At 36.3% G+C, this 25,675-nt stretch overlaps 1 protein-coding gene across 7 annotated transcripts in view; it reads left to right on the forward strand.

Annotated features, from left to right (window-relative positions):
* CTNNA3 (catenin alpha 3) overlaps positions 1-24,315 on the forward strand; it is a 1,858,220-nt gene extending 1,833,905 nt beyond the window's left edge. For all 7 annotated transcript variants that reach the window (XM_050805650.1, XM_050805648.1, XM_050805652.1 and 4 more), the window contains one exon: positions 15,975-24,315. In XM_050805650.1, coding sequence (XP_050661607.1) covers positions 15,975-16,262 — 288 coding nt within the window. In that variant the 3' untranslated portion in view covers positions 16,263-24,315. The remainder of the gene's footprint in view (positions 1-15,974) is intronic.
* The last annotated feature ends 1,360 nt before the right edge of the window (positions 24,316-25,675 follow it).

Genomic DNA, 25,675 nt, shown 5'->3' on the forward strand with positions numbered 1-25,675 from the left:
TTTGGCATACATTTCTGGAGGACAAGAGAAGCTGGGGAGTGCCATTCAGAAAAACCTAGTGGAGACATTAAAGTTCAATGAGCAAGGATTTTTAAAAAATTTTAAAAAGACTCCTAAACTAGAGAGGAAGAATATCTTAGTGCAAAGTATTCAGAGGTAGAATAAGAAGAGTGTGTTGGGAGACCTTAGCCAGAACAAAACAATCCCAATTAAGAGATCTTTTCACTAAGCTACAAAATATTTCCTTTTCTCAAGAAAGTAGCAGCATAAGATGGTTGAGAAAATGAGGGCTTCGGAGTTACGGCAATTTGGAATTAATCCCAACTTTGCCTCTTACTGTCTATGTCACCTTGGGCAAGGCACTGAAATTATCTGAGTCATAGTTCTTAGATACTTTATCTAATATGTGCAAAAATAATACCTACATCACAAGGCTGTTACTAGGATTATAGATAATATTGCAAAGCATATGGTCTTGACACAGGTTTACAAAATGGGAGCCATTATTACAAATTCATCTTTGTGCATTCTTTCAGTTTTTGCCATTACAATTGATAAAGGAGTGTTATTGTTGTTTTCAAACCTTTGGCAATCATAGTAATGACAACGAAACAGGGTATATACATCCCATTCCGCTATATCATTAATCTGGATCCTCACGTTCTGTCCTTCTGACAACCCTATAAGGTAGATGTCATTGGTTTTCCATTTAACAGAGGAGAAAACAGACTCAGAGAAAGAATTTGTTTGAATTTATGTAGTTTACCTCCAGACTCCCTATTCTTAACCCCTCAGCTCTACTTCCTTCCTCCATTCAGCTTACACACACCCTTTCACCTACATGGTCACCCGCATAACCCTGAGGACTTTAATCTTTGAAGTTACACAAAGACCAACATCACAGTGATTAAAAACCACACATGGCTTCATGCTTCTCCTGGTTGCTGAATTCCAGTGCCTGGGGATTAGTTTAGATGCCTACTGCTTTCAGGGGATTGCTGCCAATAAAATTTCCTGTTTCCTAAGCAGCTGGGAAGCCAACAACCAGCTGCTCTGAAATGTGTTTGAACCTCGTCCTCTCAGCGAGGAGACAGCTGTGCTGATCTATAGAAAGACTCTGGAAGATTGTTTTGTGTTTTATAAGACACTCTAGGCAGGAAGAGAGAGATTTCTGATTTGAACAGAGACTAAATTCAGGAACAGAACTCTTTAATATTTCCCGATCACGGATCCTTCTCCAACCTTTGATATTCACTTAGGTACAGAGTGTGTGAGTCTCAAATAAATAGAAAACAGTCACTTTAATTGTTTTCCTCAGGATGTATTTTTTATACCTGACAGATTCTATGCCTCACGTCTGAGATAACAACCTTGTTGCTCCAGGCGTCTCTGGAATAATTTCCAAAGCACCGTTCTGTCTTGTTATCTGCTTCCCTTTACTTCCAGTGTGTTGATGAAGCAATAATGGTATCAGTTAATGCTGCTGTTGCTTAACCTATATTTAAACAATTGACATAGTACATATTGTAATATTTGTAAAGTCATGGCAGGCAAGACACCATGGCAGTGCCCACGTCTACCAGTTAAATGAGACTATGAGAAGGATAAAATTTCAAAAGGACACAAGAGCCCTGAAAACTGGTTCCTTTATCATGGATTTTGTTGTTGCAATTGTCTAAAGCTAGTCTTCTTTTCAATATAGCTCTCACTTTATAGATAATTATGAAAGTCAGCTATTAATTTAGTAATAGAGCCAATGACATAGTTTACAGGGTCAAGTTAAACCATGGTTGAATCTTAAAGCCCCTGAAAAAGCTGGGTCATGAAGGAAATTTTCAACATGTGGCAAAACTTCAGCTGTATTTCAAAAAAATAGAGAAGCTGATATTTTATTTAAAAATCAGAAAACCATATTCTGTATATAAACATGTACAGTGTATATACTTATGTATATAAGTATTAATTTAAAATTAATCTATTCATCCCCTTGCTCTTGCAGCCTCTATTTTCCCAACAAAACACTGGAATTTGTAAAGAGAGGAATAAGCATGTTTGACAGCATCTTAAGGATCAAGAATATGTAAAAGGGCTGAGAGCTAAACCCCATCCCTCTATCATAATTTTTTTCTAGAGATAGAGGTAGAGAAGATGACGTTTATACAAAATGTTGATTTTGTATAAACGTTTCTTTGAATGAGAGTACAAATGTGTGAACTTTATTTTTTAAGCTTACTCAATATTATAATCACAGAAATTAAAATATTAAGTACTATGAGATTTTAAGAATCAAATCACGACCTACTAAAAATGAGGGGATATGCATGCTCAGGCTAAAAATCCATTTTGCTAGTCATGGTTACTTTTACTCTCAAAACATTTTCCTAGTCAAGATGTTTTGACTACTTACTGATTTTCAGCTAGAGTTAACCAGTGGGAGACAATTGACAGATGCTGACAAGCAATCATTTATTTGTGTTAGTTTATCTACTTGGCATGGGTTCATCTTCTCCATTTCCTTCAGCACCAGGATGGTAACAACTTAGGCTGATGGTGAGGTGAGGGTTTCTTCACATTTGGCTTCTTAGTTTTTCCATTGCCCATATAATTAATTTCTTGTGTTAAATTCCATGTTTGAAGCACCTAGAGTAGTTTCTGGTTTTTTTACTGAGCTCTGACTGATACACTCACCAAAAGGATTGTGATTAGTCGAGCTGACCTCACACTATTTCAAAAAGTGTGTGAAGTGTGTGTACATACTCATGTGTGTGTAAGTACAGGTGTGTGCACATGCACATGCACACAAATGTGTTGTGGATAATGGGAAGAGTCATAGTACCTGCCCCTTCACCTCTAATTGTCAAGAAATGTTCTTGTGCTGTTTCTGGATTTTCAACCGTGGGTAGAATTTGTCCTAAGCTTTATTCCACCAAAATCCCCAAATTTGGTGTCATATTATTTTCCAGTTCACCTTATAAACTTATAAAAGCTATTGCTTTGGCCAGGCGCGGTGGCTCACACCTGTAATCCTAACACTTTGGGAGGCCAAGGCAGGCAGATCACAAGGTCAGGAGTTTGAGACCAGCCTGACCAATATGGTGAAATCTTGTCCCTACTAAAAGTACAAAAATTAGCAGGGTGTGGTGGCGGGCACCTGTAGTCCCAGGTACTAGGCAGGCTGAGGCAGAAGAATGGCGTGAACTCGGGAAGTGGAGTTTGCACTGAGCCAAGATTGCACCACTGCACTCCAGCCTAGGTGACAGAGGGAGACTCCATCTCCAAAAAAAGAAAAAGTGCCGTAGCTTCATTTATGTGCATGTGTATGTGTATATACAAATCTAAGATTAGCTGTGATCACATTAAATCTCAATAACCAATGCTGAAATGTATTTGTATTGTAATTATGCGGAAGGAAACTGAGGCCCAGATATGCTAATAGATTTCTCCCCAGGCTTTGTATTTAGAATGTGGCAGAGTTGGGATTCAAATATACGTTGTCGACTATAAAACTGATATTTTATTCTTGGGCCAATAAGACATATTTCTCAAGAAGTTAAAGTTTTTAAGAGAAATATTAATCTAAATGTGAGAATTTGGGACTTTGGGACTTTCTGACAAGCATAACTTCCAACAGATTTGTATTCTGAGTTCTAAACAGAAATAATGAGAAACATTATTTGATCAAGGGTTTTTGTGCCATGTCTAGAGGCCAGAAACCTCCTGGATGGAGTGAGGGCATGAAATGTCTGGAAAACATTAACAGTTTGTGCAGAATATAAGAGAATAATTTAATTCATGTCTGCCTTTGAGAGTATTTTGCATGTGGTTTCTGTACTTAATAATTCTACAATTTATATAAGTAATATTTCCAGTAACTAATTCATATGCCAGATATCTCCTGTAGACTGTGTCAAGTAATAAAAGGGTAAAAAAGAACATTGTCTCTGCCTACATGGATCATATTGCCTTCTGATGAATCTAATGTTAAATGAAGTATAGATTTCTATAAGAACATAAAAGAGGATCCAATCTAGTCTTAGTATCGTGGAACTCTTCCCTGACAAAGTGATGTTAGCATCATAGTATGATGCTGGTGTAAAGATAGACACAGAAATGAAGCAGAAATAGAGACAAACATATATGGTCAATTTAATTTTGACAGCAATTCCAAGATCATTTAAAAAGAAAAGAAAATCATTTTGACTAAATGGTGCTTGAATGATATCTGTATACGAAAAAAATGTACTGCACATTACACTGTATACAAAAATTAATACAAAGTAATCATAATCATAAACATAAATCTCCAACTTCAAATATCTGGAAGAAAGCATAAAAGAAAATCTGTTTAACATTGTAGTAGCCATTTTTTGCTAGGACAAAAAAATATTAGCCATAGAAGAATAAAAACAGTGATGTTTCTCTTTATACTCGTCAAAATCTCTAAAATGTAAAAAGAATCAAAATATCAAAATACCAAGTGTGACTGAGGATGTAGAATAACTATAATGCTCATACAAAATGGCAAAATAACTTTGGTCAACAGTTTGTTAATTCCTTATGAAGTTAGACACATATTTAACAACAGAACATAGTTTTACTTCTAGTTATTTACCCAAGAGAAATAAAAACATACTATACAAAATAGTTGTACAATAATGCCATAACAACTTTATTTGTTATAGCAAAAGAAATAAACTGAATGCCAGTCACAAAGATAATGAATTAACAAATTGCAGTATATGTATAAAATGTAATACTTCTCAGCAATAAATAAAAGAGACTACTGGTACATGCAGCAACATATGTGAAGCTTACAGATGTAATGCCATGTGAAACATCACACAAAAAATTACATACCATAGAATTCCATTTATATACAACTATAGAAAATATACATCTAATCTGTAGTGCTCTATAGCAGATCTGTGGATGTCTGATATCTGGGGTGGGGAGGATCTTGACTGTTAATAGGCTTAAGGAAACCAGCTGACATAAATAGAACACTGATGTAACAATACTAAAGTTCACATTCCTTTCTAGTGTACCTAAAGCATACGATATTTGACTATATGTCATAAACAAAGCATCCACAAATATAAAATGTTTTAAATCATTCGGAGTTTATTCTTTAATCACTGTAGTATTTTATGTTAGAAATCAGTAGTAAAAGGAAGACTAGTAAGTCCTCATTTACTTGAAAAATTTTTAAAAACTCATTTAATACGTGAGTTAACTAAAAAAATCAATGATAGCATATTGAAATCATTCTCCCTGAGTTATGAGTATGATTCAAAAATACCTTGTATCCTCACTTGTATACTGGCATTTCTGTCTAGTGGAATAATACAGAACAAAAAGAAAAAATAAATGAAAAATAGAAAATACATCTATCATTATTCATAGATGGTATGCTTTCATACATAGAAAATCTGAAAGACTATAGAAAAATATCTAAGGATTAGTAAAAATTGAATTGAGCAATGTCTGTATGTGCAACTCAAAGCTATAACCATAGGAGAATATGCTGAGCTTCATTAGTAATTAATAAGATGCCAATTAAACCTCAATATAATATCTCTACATACTTGCAATAATGCCTAATGTGAAAAATATAGGGAAAAAAGTATAGATGAAGATGTGTAAAAATTGGAAGACTCAAGCCTGTAATCCCAGCACTTTGGGAGGCCGCGGCAGGCGGATCACCTGAGGTCAGGACTTCAAGACCAGCCTGACCAACATGGAGAAACCCCGTCTCTAGTAAAAATACAAAATTAGCCAGGTGTGATGGTGCATGCCTGTAATCCCAGCTACTTGGGAGGCTGAGGTAGGAGAATCGCTTGAACCCAGGAGACAGAGGTTGCAGTGAGCCGAGATTGAACCATTGCACTCCAGCCTGGGCAACAAGAGCAAAACTCTGTCTCAAAAAAAAAAAAAAAAAAAAAAAAAAACATTGGAACACTCATATATTGTTACTAGAAATATAAATTTACAGAAGCACTTTGGAAATCACCGGAATTATCCAATAAAACTGAATACATGCATTTTCATAACTCCACAATGGCATTCTCAGGTACATACTTGATAAAATTGTATATATTTGTTCACCAAAAGACACATACTAGAACATTCATAAGTTCCTATTTATTTTTTATTTATATATTTTAAGTAGCTCCAAACTACCTAAAAGCCTATTAATAGTCAAATGGATAAACTGTGATATTTATAAGTAATTAAGTATTCAAGAATGAGAATTAATTGATCTGATAAATGTGATTTGACTGAAAGAAAACAGTTATACAGAGTTACCAATTGAATAATTTCACATATATGTTATATATTTAACATATATGTAATCTATTATATATTATATAATACATCTAGCCTACATTACATATTAATATATAAAATGTCTGATTATATAGCCTATCACATATTAATATATATGTGTCATTTTATATATGTGTATATACATACATATATATGAAGGGGAAGCATTTATATGAAAGGAATCAGATTGCTTAAGAAATGATAAGTGAGGAAAAATAGTTTTAGGGATAGTAGATAACCTTTTAATAAGTCTGGCTATGTTTTAAGATACGGTCTTATAAACATTTAAATACTACAGTGAAAAAGTCAGTAGAAAGGAATACAATAAAGATATATTAGAAGAAGAGCCGAGTGCGGTGGCTTATGCCTGTAATCCCAGCAGTTTGAGAGGCCAAGGGGGGCAGATGACCTGAGGTCAGGAGTTGGGGACCGGCCTAGCTAATATGGTAAAAACCCATCTCTACTCAAAACACAAAAATTAGCCAGGCATGGTGGCATGCACCTGTAATCCCAGCTCCTTGGGGAGCTGAGGCATGAGAATCGCTTGAACCCAGGAGCAGAGTTTGCAGGGAGCTGGGATCACGCCACTGCACTCCAGCCTGGGCAACAGAGCAAGACCCCATCTCAAAAAAACAAAAAAGATATATTAGAAGAAAGAAATTATTAAATGTGCAAAGTCCGCAAGAAGGTAGGGAGGAAGAGAACCAGATAATTTTCATTTTAATAGAAATGGATAAGAATGAAAGATAGAGGTTGGGGGCAGTTTCATTTTTACTGTTTCGATTTTATTGTTGTTGTTTGTTTGCTTATTTAATATTTGTTGTGGCCGGGCGCGGTGGCTCACGCCTGGAATCCCAGCACTTTAGGAGGCCAAGGCAGGCGGATCACAAAGTCAGGAGATCGAGACCACGGTGAAACCCCGTCTCTACTAAAAATACAAAAAATTAGCCGGGCGCAGTGGCGGGCGCCTGTAGTCCCAGCTACTCAGGAAGCTGAGGCAGGAGAATGGCGTGAACCCGGGAGGCGGAGCTTGCAGTGAGCCGAGATCGCGCCACTGCACTCCAGCCTGGGCGATAGAGCGAGACTCCGTCTCAAAAAAAAAAAAAAAAAATTGTTGTAAGTGAGGTAGTCTGCAGAACAAGTAGGAATATGAGGGGCTAGAGGTTTGATGAAAGTGGAAGTTTAGGCTAGTGTTTGGGTAGAATGGATACAAGAATTAGCTAAAAACACACAGATGCATTATCTGTTAGTTTCAGGTTGGTGGCCATTAATTTACCTAGAAACCAATTTGCTCAATGAGGGTGATGTGGTTTGGCTTTGGGTCCCTACCCAAATCTCACCTTGAATTGTAATAATCCCCATGTGTCATGGGAGGGACTCAGTGGGAGGTAATGGAATCATGGGGGCGGGTTTTTCCCATGATGTTCTCATGATGGTAATAAGTCTTAACAAGATCTGATGGTTTTAAAATGGGGCAGTTCCTCTGCACACTCCCTTGCCTGCCACCATGTAAGACATGACTTTGTTCCTCCTTGCCTTGATTACCATGTAAGACATGATTGTGAGGCCTCCCTAGCCATATGGAACTGTGATTCAATTAAACCTTTTTCCTTTATAAATTACCCAGTCTCAGGTATGTCTTTACTAGCAGCATGAGAACAAACTAATACAAGGGGATTCTCTAAAAATGGTAGACAGTCACCTTTGGCTCAGTGTTAGGGAAATGGATAATTCTGTTCTGCAAGACATCTGTAGTAGAGAGAAAAGTGAGCTAAGAAATATTAAATATTGCCAAATATTATCAAAATGGTAGAATAATCAAGATTGAAAGAGTTGAAAATTATAGGTATGTGAAAACATCTGTGGTCTGGAAGCTCTGCATGGGTTGTAAAACTAATGTCATTTGGCCTTTTAGCTTCACACAGCCTAGTTGTTCCTTGCTTCTGGTCTTGAAAGACCTAAGTGTAGGATCAAGGATGGAGGCTGATGCTTTGTTACTTTTAGCTCATAGATCCTGAAGAATAATCAAGATGTAAGGTTTAACATTATTGCACAGCCCGCTATGGAGAGGGCAGATCTCAGTGTCCTGACTGATGGTGCTGAGAAGAGGAAGCTAAAGTTGAAACACTGATGTTGAGAGAACAATGCCATACCTAACCCACTCTTGCTGACTCTACATGGGAAAGAATATACTAATTTTTCTGAATCTGTTTATTTAGGACTGTAATATTTTAGAAAATTGATTCTTCAGCTAAGCATTTGCCTTAAGTCAACATGGTCGAAGTATAGCTAAATATTATGATTATTACCAATGTGTATATTTTTATGATAGGTCATTTTAAAAAAAAGTAAAAGGCATTCTGAGTAGCCACCTGAATTGGCATTGTTTGTGATTATTTCTTTTTAAGGGGATATAAAATGTTTCTGGCCTAGAGTATCTCCTTTAGAAAAAAATTATCTTTAGGAAAAAAAGCATCTTAAAGATGCTTTTTGACAGGACAAGATTATAATTGAATAAATGTCATATTTCCTTTTATCTCTGGCCCTTTCTGTAGTGTTACATTTACTTTTCTTTTACTTATTTCATGCATTGATTTATCCTCTTTCAACTTAAGTTGTTGTCTTTTGTTGTCACATTCTAACGGAACATTGACAAAGGACAAATCTCTGTGCCAATTATATCAGTGGCCCATTGGAATGATTATTCATATCCAAAAAATGAACTACCTTCTCAATTTAATTAGAAGCTTGACAATTTCAATTTGGAGATGCAACTCCACTTTGCCTGGATTTAACAAAGCTCCTTATCTGATTTGCCTATGAAACCACCCTGGCTGTTTAGCATTTTTGAACGCATCTGAAAAGGGAGAATGCTCTCAATGCTGACCATTCTTTTAAAAATCTGTTCAGAAACAAAAGAATGTATTAAGTCAGTATTGGGATAAAATTAGCTCTTAAAAGAGACATTCAGAGTAGATCATAAAAACATTGAATAATTTAATGCATTTTGGTTAAAGTAAATGTATTTAAGCATTTACTGTGGTGTAAAACTACTACCATTAGATCAATCTTGAGGTGCAAATGGCACCTATAAGTTAGAAAGACTACAAAAATCCTTTTTTTTTTTTTTTAGACGGAGTCTCGCTCTGTCGCCCAGGCTGGAGGGCAGTGGCCGGATCTCAGCTCACTGCAAGCTCCGCCTCCCGGGTTCACGCCATTCTCCTGCCTCAGCCTCCCGAGTAGCTGGGACTATAGGCGCCCGCCGCCTCGCCCGGCTAGTTTTTTGTATTTTTTAGTAGAGACGGGGTTTCACCAGGTTAGCCAGATGGTCTCGATCTCCTGACCTCGTGATCCGCCCGTCTCGGCCTCCCAAAGTGCTGGGATTACAGGCTTGAGCCACCGCGCCCGGCCAAGACTACAAATATTCTTAAGTCTTTTTATAAATAGTTTATGCTGTCAGTTGTAATCTGCCATTACACATACATATGCTCTTTGACACTGCCTTTGCTAACTTCATTTCCAAATAGTTTAACTCAGTATTTTTGATATGGTTAGGCTTTGTGTCCTCACCCAAATCTCATCTTCAATTGTAATCCCCAAGTGTGAAGGAGCGAACTGTAATTCCCCAAATATTGAGGGAGGGAGGTGGCTGGATCATGGAGGCACTTTCCCCCATGCTGTTCTTGTGATAGTGAGTTCTCACGAGATCGATGTTTTTATAAGGCAGTTTTCCCTGCTCTTGTTTGCTGTCTCTCTCCTGCTGCAATGTAAGATGTGCCTGCTTCCCCTTCTGCCATGATTATAATTTTCCTGAGGCCTCCCTCCCAGACATGCAGAACTGTGAGTCAATTAAACCTCTTTCCTTTATAAATAACCCAGTCTTGGGTAGTATCTTTATGGTAGTGTGAAAACGAACAAATGCAACTTTAAAAATAACTACGTTGGAAAGAAACTCCGGAGTCCTAGGATCAAATCCTGTTATTTATTGCAAAACCAAGCAAACAAATTGACTTAATTTTATTAGAGAATAAGAGAAAAAAAAAAGTTTGGTTAATCAGGATTGTATTTATACTGGCACATTTAAAAGATTGAAAGATAAATGTTATGTACTTCCACGTCCTAGAACCTATAATGTGATTTATGGTTTTTCTTTGTCTTATTGATATGTTTACTGAGACCCAGATTTTAAAATTTAAAAATCTTTTCTTGAGAAATAGTCTTAATCTAAATGTCTTTAAATGCTTTAGGGCCTATAAGGTGACTGAGTATTTCTATTTGCTCTTCCAAAAAAATGCAACTTGGAAATTAGTTTATAAATTTTCAAACCACAATCCTAACAAAATGCCGTGGCAAATAAAATACTCTCATTGCTCCTGGTAGCAATATGCATTACAAAAATAAGAGCAAGCTTCTTAAAAGCAGAGTTGTTGGGTAGTCAACTTTAAAATTTTAGACACTCTATTAATGTTAGTATAATTGATTTAACTATCTGATATCGAAAAATAATCACATATTGGAAGTAGCATATTCTTGGAGGCAGGGTTATGCAATGAGAAAAAACACAAGGTAGAACCAGACTTACTTGGTTCAAATTCCAGCCCTCCTATTTAATATCTGTGTTACTTTGAGCCAGTCACCAGAACTTCCAGTTCCTTTGTTTCTTCCTCTATAAAATGAAGATAATAATAGTACTTATCTCATAGAGTTGCTATGAGTTAATTTATGTCAACTGCATACTACAGCATATAATAGATATTAGCAATTATTTTAAGCTCTTCTTACACTTGGAACCAAACTCTAGACATTTGTCTTTCAAAAATTGCTTTTGTGCAGGGCCAACATCCACCAGGGGTCTTTGAATTCAGGTAAACCTTGAGACTCATAAGATCATAGGCTACATTTGGTACCAATTTACCAAAAAGATTACTGGACAGAACATATATCTTTCTCAGCAGCATCAGGCTTTTCTCTCAGCAGGAGTCTCAGAAGAAGCAGTTGGCATGGCAGTTCACACTGCCAATGTGATTGGGAAGCTGCTTTCCCAGGTGACAGACCAGGTGCAAGAAAGTGAGATCTACACCAGTGGAAGCGAGGTTCACATAGGCTTAGAATCCTCATGCAAGGCATTTGTCTGGTAATGGTCTTGAATCCAAACTATAGGGAGTTAGAGACTAGTGACCTAGAGTAGAAAGCATTCTAGTGTTTTGACACAATCTCTGTGAGAAACTTCCAAAAGCAAAAGAAGGAATATGTACCATGTCTTTTTTAATATTCCTCTTAGCTATCACTAATTACAATAGGATTTTGGCAAGGGTTTGCTAGCAGACATTCCAAATTGACACAGTTGTCAAGGATTTATAGGCATTTAGTGTTTTTGTGAAAAGATCCAGATGTTCTATATAAACTGCTTACATGGACGAAATGTTGACATTTTATGAGGAAACAGAAAATGTATTTTATTGTTGCTAAACCCCACCTTTTTGTAGTAAATGACTATTGACATGTTTTCAAAAACAAGCCCTTTATCTGTAAACATTTGTAGAATTGGTCCAATTTGTACCATTATTATAAACTGAAACCTATATAATACCACAAAGCACAGAAGAGACACTATAATAAAGCAACTAAGATTTATATAGGAAAATATTTAACAGGATTCTATTTAAATTGGCATTATTTGGGTTGTTTGCAAAATACATTGCATAATTAGCATAAGAGTTAATTGAACATAATCATTTATCCACCTAGATAACAAAAAAATGAGGCAGAACTTATTGATTTATGTTTGGGCATATACAATATTGAGTAGCATATTGTGACATTAATAGACTATCAAGTTCTGTTATTTTTATTTTTATTTTATTTTATTTTTTTGATGCAGGGTCTCACTCTGTCACCCAGGCTGGGGTGCAGTGGCGTGATCTCGGCTCACTGCAACCTTTGCCTCTGGGTTCAAGTGGTCCTCCCTCCTCAGCCTCTCGAGTAGCTGAGGCAACAGGCACATGCCACCACGCCCATGTCTGGCAATTATTATTATTATTTTTTTTTTTGTAATTTTGGTAGAGACAGGATTTCTCCATGTTGCCCAGGCTAGTCTCAAACTCCTGAGCTCAAGTGACTCCCCTGCCTCTGCCTCCCTAAGTGCTAGAATTACAGGCGTGAGCCACCACACCCGGCCCAGGCTCAGTTGTTTTGAAACCATACCAGTGTTATGAGAATAAGTACAAGATGTCTGCCTCAGAAGAATGGCTATCTTCCTATTTATCATGGCAAATGGTAGACATCAAATTAATATAGGGAAGAGGTCTTTAATTTAGGACACAATTCTCTTTGAAAGTTATTTAAAATATTGTCCTTCTTCTGAAAGGGAAGCTCTTTATATGTGACAGTATGCAGATATTTAAACATAACTCCAGGAGGTCCGAGGGACTTAGATGACATTACTGTTCCTAATTGATACCTTGGTCAAAAACACTTCATCTAGATCAGAGAGGAGTGTTACCAGATGTTAGGAAAAAAATGTCTCCTCTATGGTAAACGTTTCAAGTTATATTTCACTGAAAGAATTTTCAGTTAATAAAAGTGATTTGTAATAGTAAAAGAGTTTAAGGATCTGAGTTTTATAGTCGGTTGTTTTGCTCCACCAGGCCTTTAGAATAAACATTCTTGTCTTGTACAGGTACATTTGGGAAGTTCAGAAAATTTTATTCAAATAAATTGAACACAGACCTAAAAGTAGTGCATTACCTTATGCAAATTTGCCTTTGTTTTTACAGAGAGGATCCTATTGAATTTTTCCCTTAAAGGATTTTTCATGAAAGTAGACCTGGATGAAACGATGTTTAATAATTTTTTGCAGGCATTAAGTTGTGCATCGTTATTCTCTACAAGTAGGCCTGAGACACTGCTTGGGCCTTGAATACAATTTTCTACCATTAGCTAGGCTTGACTTTGCCCATTGCTTGTGTAGCCTGTGATTTAACTGGTAGCTGGTAGATGCATCGTAATGCACATAGTTCTTAGACCTCAAAGATCTTCATACAGTGTTCTACAAGAGTTCCTCATGAAATAACTATATTCTTTCAGTAACTGTCCTATCCGTCTGCAAAACTAGAGGGATAATTTGTCTGGTGGTTTTCCTGAGTCAGGTGGGGAAGATTTTACTATAACCATTTAGGATTTTAAAAATCAAAGGATTTGGGAGAGGCCAGAATAAAAGATCACAATAACACAGGCAGGGATTTGTTGATTCAGTGAGGAAAGAAGACAAGCCAGTTTTCACACTTTGAGGCATAAATGGAATGTCAACAACCTCCCTGCACTGCTGGTTGATAGATGATACCACTTACGTGAAAAAAAATCAAAAGGTGATAAAATAAATACAGTGTATAAGACAAAATTCAGAGTTAAAAGGAAGAAAGAATAATGCAAGTTTTAGGTGAAACCAAAGTTATTGGTGAAATCCTGAATGACAGGAGGTCCTTGGGACCTGCTTCCATGAATGACTTTGTGATGGTGCAGAACCCTTGGGACAAACCCAATATTTTCATGTTTGAGCAGTGGCATAACCAAGGATTCTCAACAGTACTCCTATTATCTCCCCATTTAGAAAAACTGGCTTATTTCTATGATGGGATTGGAAACCCCTTATAATAATTAGCCCATCAACTGGAGTCCAGGAGGTTTTTGTTAATTATTAAAAGACAGATTTTAACTTGCAATCTGTCTGTGAAATAATTTAATAACAAATGTGGTATTCTATTCAAAGACTAGTATTTTTTTAAGTTGTATACAGATTCAGAAGCTCCAAATGTCCTCCAAAATACATTTGAGTGCTTCATGAAATCCTTTTTCATGTTTGTAAAACATTTGTCATTCCTGCCACATGCACAGATTTTACATTTCTGGCTTCAAAAAGTAAAAAGACTTAAAGATGTGTAGTTGCCAAGTATTATTGCCTTTCACATTACATATTTTTTGCTGTTACCTTTTCAAGGATTTCAGGCTTGGCATATAATAGAGCTAATTAAATTCCTTTCCCAGGAAGCAGCCGGCTAGACCACTGCTCCAGGCACATAACCTCAGCTTTCTCCTTTCCTCTGCTCATTTATTCGGTATGTGAGAAGAGACTCCTCGAACAGCAAAGGCAGACGACTCAGGCTAGGCAGCTGCTGATGGATTTTAGTAACTACAGAGTGAGTGTGTGAGTCTCAATCCTGACAGCACGCATTACAGAGGGGTGAGAGTGGAGGCACATCTTCCTGTATGAGTTGGCGGTGGATGACAATCTGCCAAACTAAAATAATGGAAGAGACATTGGTTGTATAAAAAGGAATCAGCTGGCTGGGCGCGGTGGTTCATGTCTGTTATCTCAGCTCTTTGGGAGGCTGAGGCGGGTGGATCACCTGAGGTCAGGAGTTCGAGATCTGCCTGGCTAACATGATGAAACCCCATCTCTACTAAAAATACAAAAATTAGCCAGGCGTGGTGGTGGGCGCCTGCAATCCCAGCTACTCAGGAGGCTGAGGCAGGAGAATTGCTGGAGCCTGGGAGGCAGAGGTTACAGTGAGCCAAGATCACGCCATTGCACTCCAACCAGGGTGACAACAGGGAGACTCTGTCTCAAAAAAAAAAAAAAAAAAATCAACTTAGCTTAGTTATAAGGTATTTTGTAAGATTCTGGGAATACCATTTCATTTTTCCTTGAGATTGCTTGTGTACCCAAACCAGAAAATATAACAAAAACAGAATCATGTGGAAAAATGTTTTTTTAATCTCACTAATGCATCTTTACCATTAAGCAATTTTGTCAGTCTTCATAGCAAAAAAAGAAAATAATATTTAATAAAAATCAACTGTACTAGTTTATGTACACGTATTACTTTTCCTTTAATAGACATGCTTGCTTTTTTTTTTCTTTTTAATAGTGAAAGAACTAGGGCAAAAGTGGTTAAATGATTTTTCCTACTTGCCAAATGACAGACCTGAAATTTAAACTCAACTTCATTTGATTATAGAGCCCCAATTTTATTTTAAAATACTATAGGATAAAATAAGAGTTCTGTGTTAAAAAAAGAGACCCTTTTAGGTGCAATTATTTGGGAAATAGTCAAGAAAGAGACTAGTATATATGCATGTCTTTACCTACATGTATGTATGATATTTATCTTAAACTATTCCCTGAGGAGAATTTTCAATTGTTTTCATATAAAATTATTTATAGGTTTTATTGCAGATAATCCTGTCTTACAGAAAGAGCTCAGGATTATCTCCTGGAAATAGAAAGATCCATTACAAAGAAAAGAGTGACCATCTGGCCTTGTGATATTATGTGGATTGGGGCCCTACAGAATTTACATGATGTCACTGAAAGCCAAGAGAAAGAAATTAATCTCTCTATAATATCATCTTAGAAGATAGACTGTGAATCAATTGATGTATCAGATAAATAGATAACTGATCAAAAATGGATGTATTGATTGAGGTAGATAACTATACATAGTTGTATAAAATGATTAACTCATTCATTTCTGAGGTAAAAGCAAAGTGGTGTTCTTTGGCTTCAATAACATTAAATCTCTTAAATTCTTAATTGCATTCTGGAATAATAGTTCTTTTTTCTTTTCTTTTCTTTTTTTTCCCTACAGTTGGACAGTGTCACCTCCCTGATCCAAGCAGCCAAAAATTTAATGAATGCTGTAGTGCAAACAGTGAAAATGTCTTACATTGCCTCAACCAAGATCATCCGAATCCAGAGTCCTGCTGGGCCCCGGCACCCAGTTGTGATGTGGAGAATGAAGGCTCCTGCAAAAAAACCCTTAATTAAAAGAGAGAAGCCAGAGGAAACGTGTGCAGCTGTCAGACGAGGCTCAGCAAAGAAAAAAATCCATCCAGTTCAAGTCATGAGTGAATTTAGAGGAAGACAAATCTACTGAAACCACTATTCTACCTATAGTGCCTATATGACAAAATCCTGGCTAACCACACTGCTTTATTTTACACTTAAGAAGTTCTGTAATTTCACTAAGTTTTGGTGTTTAACTCACAAATAACATAAAATATTGGGCGCCAAATCAACATAAGCAATATATATTTGGGATCATGTCATTGTCATTTCTATATGGTCAGCACCTAATAGTTAATGAATATTTGCTTGTTGAATGAATGGAATTATCACGTGTCATTCAGTCTTTCCCATCATAGAGATTATCTACTATTTGTTAACAAATAAACACAGGAGATGCAAGAGAGTCCTGTTTATCCATAATACTTCAAGTGCACTTATCATCCTTATCTTTAAGTAAAACACTAACATGAGCTCCTGACTTGGTTTTTTAATAGAAACAAAAGACTTTTATAAAATATTTTCCCATTTAATCTCCATGCTTTCTTTACCTGATCTAACCTGGCAGAAATGTATGATTCCTGCCATAGCTAAAAAACAACCTTGTAATCTCTAGATAGCTGTACTCATTGTCAACTTATTAGGCTAACATCCATTATAAACTAATCAAATTTGAATAGTCAGGCTACTTGCTGAATTTTGAAGGTCAACCTTGGTTATTAATGAAATGTTTTCTTAACATTATAAAGGTTACAATGAGTTCTGATGCCACATATGCACCTTTTGGGTTTCCAATGTGTTAGAAAATTCTGTACTTTTGAGTGTTAGGCCTATCTGAATACATATGTGAAAGAAGAGTTACCACCCACTGGGGAAATGAGACACAAACTATATCCCAAAGTGAGTTATATTAATAACAACGGAAGTGTAAGTTCTGTATGACCCTATTCTTACAAACATAAAAATACATTTTTATCAGCTTGCAATGGTAATTAAAAGGAAAATGCCAGTTTGAAAAACCTTTTGGCATTGAGTAAAATATAACTTCATGAATTGTAACATTGAACTATGAAGCAAAGTTAATGGCAATGTAGCTGGAGTTATTTTAATAACGTTATTTTAAATAAAAGTCACTGGGGTCACTTTATAACTCCAGTCACTGTGTTCATTCCTAGTTGAGTTCATAAGGAACTTCATAATAGTCTTAGAGTCTAGCATACCTCTCTGTCTCATTCCCCCTCTCTTTTTCTCTCCCCTGACGACCTGCCTTTCTCTGTCTTTCACAAAATGTCCTTAACAGAACTCTTTGTAGGCCATAAGTATTGTTTTCACTTTCTCTCATTCATAGAGTTCTGATTCACAGACTTTAAAAAACATTTTCTATTCTATATTATCATAATAGTATTGCATTGTAACGTTTTACTTGTAAAACATTGCCATTGATGAGAGTTGTCTCAACAACAATGTAACCTTAGATTGATGAGAAAAAAATTTACACGTACAATACCAGTTGGTATTAGGAGAACCGGTTTGGGTAAAAGGATGCATAAAACATATGAAAGCCTAAAGATTGACAGTATGATATGTGTGGAATCTTAAGCATAATGGTGTGGGGGAAAAAAGGATCTATTTAATAGGTCATTATTAATTATGCAGGAAATGTTAAATTTCTTGTGATGAATTATTTCAATCTTCCCAGTAGCTGGGTTGCCTGAGCTCAGTGTAAAACTTCCTAGGAGGTGAAGGCAATAAACTCCTCCCTGTTTTGCACCATAGACTGGGCTACAATAGTTCTTCTGAACAGAATGCACTGCCCAGAAGAAAAGGCAGTGAAGAAGGGAATTAGGGAATTTAGATGACTCTGTTTTTCAGAATTATCCAGGTGACTGAGGCAAATAGAGAATAAGAAAATCTCTATTTTATTGAAATGCTGCCATCATTTTCTGCTCTAAGTGTAGATGTTGCAAGAGTGACATCTGTGGTACATCGTTATTCCAGATAGAAGTATAAATTTATAATTTAGTGGAGAGAGCAATTTTCTTTTAATCACCAAACTACCAGCTGTATAGAAAAATTTTTTGAAATCACCAAACTACCAGCTGTATATCTTAGCTCCTAAAGCCACATTTGCAAGAATCATAAGCATCTCATTTAGAAAATCTAATGTCCACTTGACCTAACGTCATCTTTCCACGTGTTGGAGTTTAGAACATGCAGTATTGGACACCACAAGAACAGAGATAACTTGAAATTATACAATTACCAAGTAACCTCCATCTTTTTGTTAAAAATGACTTTTTACCCAAAGTGAGATGTTAACAAGTTCTCCTCTTTAACCCAGGCAAATTTTCAGCTTAACTCAAAGCAAACTATAATTAAACAAAACAGTAAAATTTTTAACTCAATGAATATTCTAGGAGTTAATCTGCTGTAATAATCAATGGTGACATAAAAACAAGATGCATAGAGCAAAAAAAGGCAGCATCTGTCTACCTGAGTGAATTCCTGTAGTAGACCGAAGTTCAAGATTTAGTTTGATTCAAACCTGCCAATAAAACAAATGCTTATATACAAGAAAAACTAGCAGTGAGATACAAATAAATCTCTCTATTATGTAGTTAAATTAATCAGCATGACACATCTATGTTTAGGTATTTCTTCTGCAGAGGAATGCCAGAAATTTCTTAATGAGAGTGATAATTTGGTGATCCACCTAAGTACCTTTTGATGTCTTGTCACAGAGATTAGTACTTCCTCTGATCATATATTTGCTTGATCCTGCTAATAAGAACTCACCTTTCTCTTTTAATGAAATCGATTTGTGTTAATTTACATAGGGAAAAGCATTCCTTGAGAGGGAGGAGAGGGTGTTTACCACCCGCAGGAGCAGTTCCATCCCTGGTTACCCACCAGTATCCCTGCCAAATGTTAGACTGGAATTAGAATGAAAATTTTTTTAAAAATTATGAAATAATAATGCACTAAAGGGTTTTCTCCTAATTAGAGAAATTTGAAGATTTTCATCAAATATAAAAAGTGAAAAATAGAAATTGTTCCCTTTAATTTATGACAAATTAAAATTATTGGAGTAAAATGTTTCTTTCTAAGTAAATTTCTGGATAGTTCTTGATTGAGTCAAGAAAAAACTCAAACACTAAATTTCTCAGCTAATTTGTTCATTGTTCCTTTCTGTTTATTTATTATTTATTATATGAGTGCAAACTACAAATGTATTAGAAAAGATAATACAGTCTTCACATTCACAAGTGTGCCTTCTGGCCTTCGAAATCTTTTAACATAAGATCAATGGAACATATTTGTTCCCCATAAAAATCTCTTATGTACGGGGAATAAGGGCCTCCACAGCTACACAGAGACACCCATTCTTGCAGTCTGGCATTCTTGACACCTTTAGCTTCAAAGGCAGTTGGTTTTCAATTTCAAGCTAAAATAGTGAATATACAATTAAGTACACAACTTGGGCCTTCAGACCAAATAATTAATGCTCCTCAAATTAAATAATGAGTGGCTGAAAAGCCTAATGTGTAACAACAGAGGAAGTGACTTCAATGGCTTCCTAAACCTTCTCTTTGAAGGTGTTCTTCTCATCTCACCCACCTCTGGGCTAGGTATCCTGTTAATTGCTAACAATTTCCTACCAAAATAGTGTAGTCAGGACTGCCCATCACAGCCAATTACTCCAACTAATGCCCTTTCCTCTTCTTCTGTGAACCAAAAATCTCTCTCTCCTGTCTCTCATCTCTATCCCAAGTATAGATTGACTAATAAATTTTACAGAGGTTTAGTCAAAATTATGAATTTTAATTTCCAGCAACATTATTCCTTTAGTCTTTCTATTCTCCAAAACATTCTTACATTTTGGTATCAAATGTTCATTTCTGTCCTAGAAATTGTGGTTCCCATAGCTACAGATTTCTGCATAGTGGCAGAATGAGTGGAATAAGATCTGAGACTTTTCCTGATGATATCCACCATTCTCTTGTGAACTCATTGCAGAATAGACAGCCTCTTTCAGTTTCATTGTAAATAGTTCTTTAGACTGACAAAGCAGGCACCAGAATCTGAATTTGAATGAAATCTGTACTTTCTTTTGTGGGCCTATTTTTTGCCAAGACAGCCTGCCTATTGTATATTTAGGAATCAAGTATTCCTTTTTTCTGTTTGTAAAGTCAGAAATATTTCAGTTAAAAAGAACATAATTTTATATTATTTTAAGAATTCTTTTTAAGTAAAGTAGGAAAATTTCTGCCACCTGAGATGTTACTGTTTTTGTTTATATGAAAATTCCATTTCTTTCTTTATGGCTCTTTTCCCATATCATTATGATATGTTCAACGTTAGTATTTTCCATTTTACCACTAAACAAGTAAGCCAGGACTAATAACAATAGCAGTTTGAGAGTTTTTGTTTTGGCGTTTTGGTTTTAATTAGGAAAGAAAACTTGGATGCTAGTAAAAACCAATTGTAGTTAAAAATGTTTTGAATGAGGTTCCTAACACTATCTTAGACATCTCAAAGAGAAAGAAAGAGAAGAAGTAAAATTTTAAATACCTTTTTGGCATTTTTAACCAATTCACATGAACAAGAACATATATTCTGTTAAAGCAAAATAAAGAATAGTTTAAAACACTAGTCATCTTTCATGGGAATATTTTCCCCCTAACAGACAAGATAGAATCCATTTCTGGACACTCTAAAATAAAATAATGTTAATTGAGAGAACTGTCTCCAAATGGAATTCAATCTGACCAGAATCCCATCTGCAGGCAATAGATGGGCTGTGGGGCTGACCTTAAGTTTTATTCTGAGATGAGATGAGATGCTTCACGGCTGCTGGCTGCATTATGGCATCTACCAGTCCCCACTCGTTTGTGGAAACAAACTGCATGGATTGATATTCAGTATGAATTTGGTAAGTTGGAGAAAAATGGAGACGATACAGAGTAGTCTAAAGGGACAACAAGAAGGTGCCAGAGGTAGGGAAGGGTCTGAGAGGGGTAGTTGCAGAAGCATTTAGCTTTCATAGAGGAGGGGAGAGTTTTTTGATTCTAGAAGACTGAGCAGCCCTCCTGAGGAAAATATTAAGGATAGAATGAGACACTTGTCTTGGTGGTTTGGTGAAGTCGTGTTAAAGGCAAAAGGATGAACTATACATATTTTGAGCATGATTTTGTAATATTGTTTGCAAGCTGAGAAACAGAAATTCAGCCATTCTCCTGACTGTTGATAGGTGAAATTCTTCTCAATATTGGAGCCAATCTGGGTAACCACACCTTCATATATTTAACAGCTATTTGTTAAACAACTATGATGTTCCAGGCACTGTTCTAGGTTCTTAGGATACACCATGTAACAAAACAAGTAGTGATCCTTGCCCTCACGTGCCAGCTCTGTGTTAAATACTAACTATTAACTTATTCAATCCTCCATCTAACCCTATAGGATAAACATCATTCCATAGACAAAGAAGCTGAGGGTTAAACAGGGTAAGAATCTTGCTCAAAGTCTCACTGGCTTTAAAATAAGGTTTATTACACCCCGTATTCTGAACTTTTAGCCACCATGACATCCAGATTTCTTGGAAATTTTGATTTAATTTGTCAGTTAATAATGAGATACACATTTCAAATGCTGGCTGGCCTCCTGTGTAAAAGCAAAAATTATATAAACTTTAAAAATATATTAATATGTATTTTACATCATTCAAGACAGATATATAATTAGCTGAATAACCTCACCTCTAATAACTGAATGTAGCATGTCAGGTACATGGGAAGTAAGTTATTTATGTGATCTGAAAGAAGAGGACCACCTTTGCTAAATTACTTTTATTACCATGGAGAAGAAAGTGTTAACGAAAATGCCTCTTTTGGCCCATCTTCAGTATTGGTTGGTTAATACCATTTGTTGATGCCACTCCTTTCCTCTTTTACTGCTAACGTGTGACTGTTTAAAATTATAGATTGCAGCAGAGTGTTGGCCAAGGATTATTGTAGTAAGATAAAGTTTCCCTGTATTTGAAATTTACCCAAACTGTGGCAAATACATCTTTCCTTCTTTATGGAGGTCACACGTGTGCATAGTATGTGCCTGAATTCAGGTAAACTTGGTTTTTTAAAATTACATGACCTTTTTTAGAGTCAACTGAAGGCTAGACTCTTCTTGCCCATGTTGCTGGATAGGCTTTCACATCTCAGGCCTTGGAGAGTTAAATGACTTTCTCGTATTTCTTAAGGTGGAACCACATGAGAAATTCACACATTCCTAGTTTGAGCAATGGAATGTGTATATTTGGGATCGTCACTTTTATGTATCTGGTAGTCATGATGGTGCCTGTTCCCAACTGTAGGAAAGGAAAGCCCTCAAGAAGAAAATTATCTTTCAAAAAGGCTCAGATTTCTAACAATTACGTCTAAATGTTTCTTCAATTTAGAACATGTACAAAAGCTACTTAATATTAGCAGAGCAGTTCCTAGGTTTTCATTTCAAATGAAATATTTCCAGTTCCAAAGTTTATCTCCTTGGCATTTTCAAGAAGGATGGTTATTTTTATTCTGGTTATTTGGTGTTGGAGGTCTGTGACACTTCTTTAAACATTTAAAGCCCCCATTGAATAGTCGTATCAATAGTTAAAAGCCTGTAGATATCTTGTTTTTCTATTCTGACAGCCCAGCTTATGCAGACTCAGGCCAACCTTAGGTATGTCACATCAGGTTCCCATCTGTGTAAATTACCTGAACCTCTCTGTGGTATTCACTGGGAGTTGAGCTTCTACTAAGGGATTTCCTTGACCTGGGCTTTTAACACCAGATTTGTAGTGGAGTGTTTATTAATAAAGCAAAGGAGTAAGTCAGAGATGTTAGCCCCTGCTCTCAGTTAAACAGAACTTTCCTCCTTCCTGAATATTTAAACATAAAATTAATTTTAAACTACTATAAAAATCACGTTCCATTGCTTGCCAAATCTTATGCCATTATAACGCTCTATTCTTACATGTTAGTATACACTGTGTCCATAGGGATATAAATATGAGAACTTCAGCAACTGTCTTGTTGATTTTGCAAATTTTTCTCATGTGGTATGGTCCCTCCAAAGAAAATTTCCTTAGATATAAATGATAGCATAATAGTTTCTCCTCCATATCCGTGACTAACAAGTCCCTGAAAACAGAAGTAGACATATGTTATGCCCAATTTAGTACCTAATAATTGAGGCTTAAAACAAAATTTTCTTGGGAAAGTTGGATGATTAAATGTAAATTAAAACTTCCAGAGAAAGATTTCCAGATGCCCCGTTTTCCATTTTGATTATGGCTTTAGTTTCATAGCAACTTGGGGGAAAAGAATCCTTTACTTTATGTACTATTATAAGCAACAACTTTGACAGCTTAAATCTAATGACCTCTCTGAAGGTAATATGCACATGATAATTTAGGATGAAAGCAGATTTAAACTAAGACTTTCTGAGATGCAATAAAAGTAACCAATTCGCAATAGTCACGTTTATTGAAGCAATATCTTGGGAGCTTAAGTTTAGCGGCATCTGAGGTGTTTCTGACCATCTTGCTTGTTCATTTCACCCTGCTCTGCACAGACAGAATGTGATCGAATGAACTGCCTACTATATTAATGACCAGTTCAAAGTCATTTTGTGCTTTGGCTATAGATAAAATTGGGCAAAAACACTGTAGGCCTTTCTGGTCCATATTTATCCTTAAAGTAGTTTTGCCAATCAATAAAAATGAATTATTTATCCAGAAATAGAAAAAACTCTTTACTATCCTATGACATTGACACAGAAGCCCAAATACTCTTTGTTTGAGACCCTGCATGTCTTTTGTGTTTAACTGAATGAATAATTTTTTTAATTGTGCTCTTAATTGCATTATTTCACATATGTAACACTGGGTTTGTTTTGGTTATATAGTATTATTTTACTTTTTTCTAATTTCAACACACGTCACTCTGTAGCTCATTAAGAATTTGTTCAACTGAAAATTAAAACCTGTGTGTTAAAGTAACAAAAATGAAAAGATTGGCTATGCATTTTATGTTGATATTTGGTGGTGGATTTCTTGGGTGGGACAAATAAAATGGAGATTAATAAATTGCTGAGTACTCCAACCATGTGTTTCTAAGTGTCACCTTCATTCTCATTCTCCTTCAGTTTTGCATATTATAATTCATGAAGGCATTTTTCCAAACTACTGCATGCACACAAGTAACCTGAAGCATATCTGATAGAATTAAATTCGTAGTCTAAATGAGCATTTTTGATCTAATACAGGCACTAGTGTTGGGCATTAGACATGTCTTTAACAGTTCTATCTGTGTAGCTCAAGAGTTGTTCTTTAGCTTAGGACTTTATGAAAATGATCAATAACTTTTCTGAGAATGTCCAAACACATACTCCCTAGTGGTCATGGAATACCATTGGTACTACCAATGCTCTTGTATCTAAAAATTGGTGAGTTTTTAACATCCATCTTGGCCTCCTCATCTTTAGGCTGATGATAATCCTTTCTCAGTATGAATCCCATGGGGATAGCCTCTGGATCCTCTTTCAGGGGTCACATAGGCTGTTGCTATCTACTCTAGAACATCAATCCCATCATTTTCTCCCTTCAGGGCCCTTATACTTCAGAACACCTACTGCTAAGTCTCAGTCTGCAAGTTCCCAAAATGCAGTCTCTAAATATTGTCTTCGTCACTTAATTCTTCTGAAAGACCATGTTTCCCCTGATTCAGTTCTGCCAGACGCCATCTGACTTTGTTAATGGAAATGCCAGTGTCATGTTGCCTTTCTGCCTCATTCTGTCCTGGGCCCCAGAAGCCCATAATTGCTCTGGCAGCAGCATTCTATCTGCCTTGATCAGTTTGTCATGCTTGCTCTGGGGGTAGAAGTGGAACTAAAAGCACTCTTGGCAAGAAGAGTCTGTTTCTGCCTGGAGGCTGAGCTGATGCCCTGACATTTCCTGGGCAGGACCATTAAATATTCCATCCAGGAGCAGTAACTCAGAGATGTAACTTCCAGTCACTGCATGTCCATCCTGTGGCCTCTTGGGGAAAAGCTGCTGTCCCTGGTCCAGTAACCCTGACTTCCTACTTTGTCTGAATTTCATAGTTTTAGAAAGGAGAAGTCCCCTTGGTGTATAGGCCAGAAAAGGGAGTTCTCAGGAAGACAAAGGGAATGTCAAACCCAAGGGAGCTGACCAGAGTGGGGGTTTAGGTAGAGTGGAACATACACAGGCTTTTACAACATTGTCCTTTGTGCCTGCGGCTCAGGGAGGTAGCCTGGAGGCAGGGATCTGTTACTCCGAGCTTCAGAAAGAGGTGAAATGCTCTCCTTCCTGCCACACTCTTGCAGGTTTGCTTTCAAGATTTGCCTTCAAGTTATAAGATGACTAATTAGGTAGAAAAATGTAGGATTGATAAGTTATTTAGAGTGAGAGAAAGAACTAGGAAAAATCAGTTGCACTAGTTC

The sequence above is a fragment of the Macaca thibetana genome, chromosome 9 (genome assembly GCF_024542745.1).
Source record: "Macaca thibetana thibetana isolate TM-01 chromosome 9, ASM2454274v1, whole genome shotgun sequence".
Classification (NCBI taxonomy): Eukaryota; Metazoa; Chordata; class Mammalia; order Primates; family Cercopithecidae; genus Macaca; species Macaca thibetana.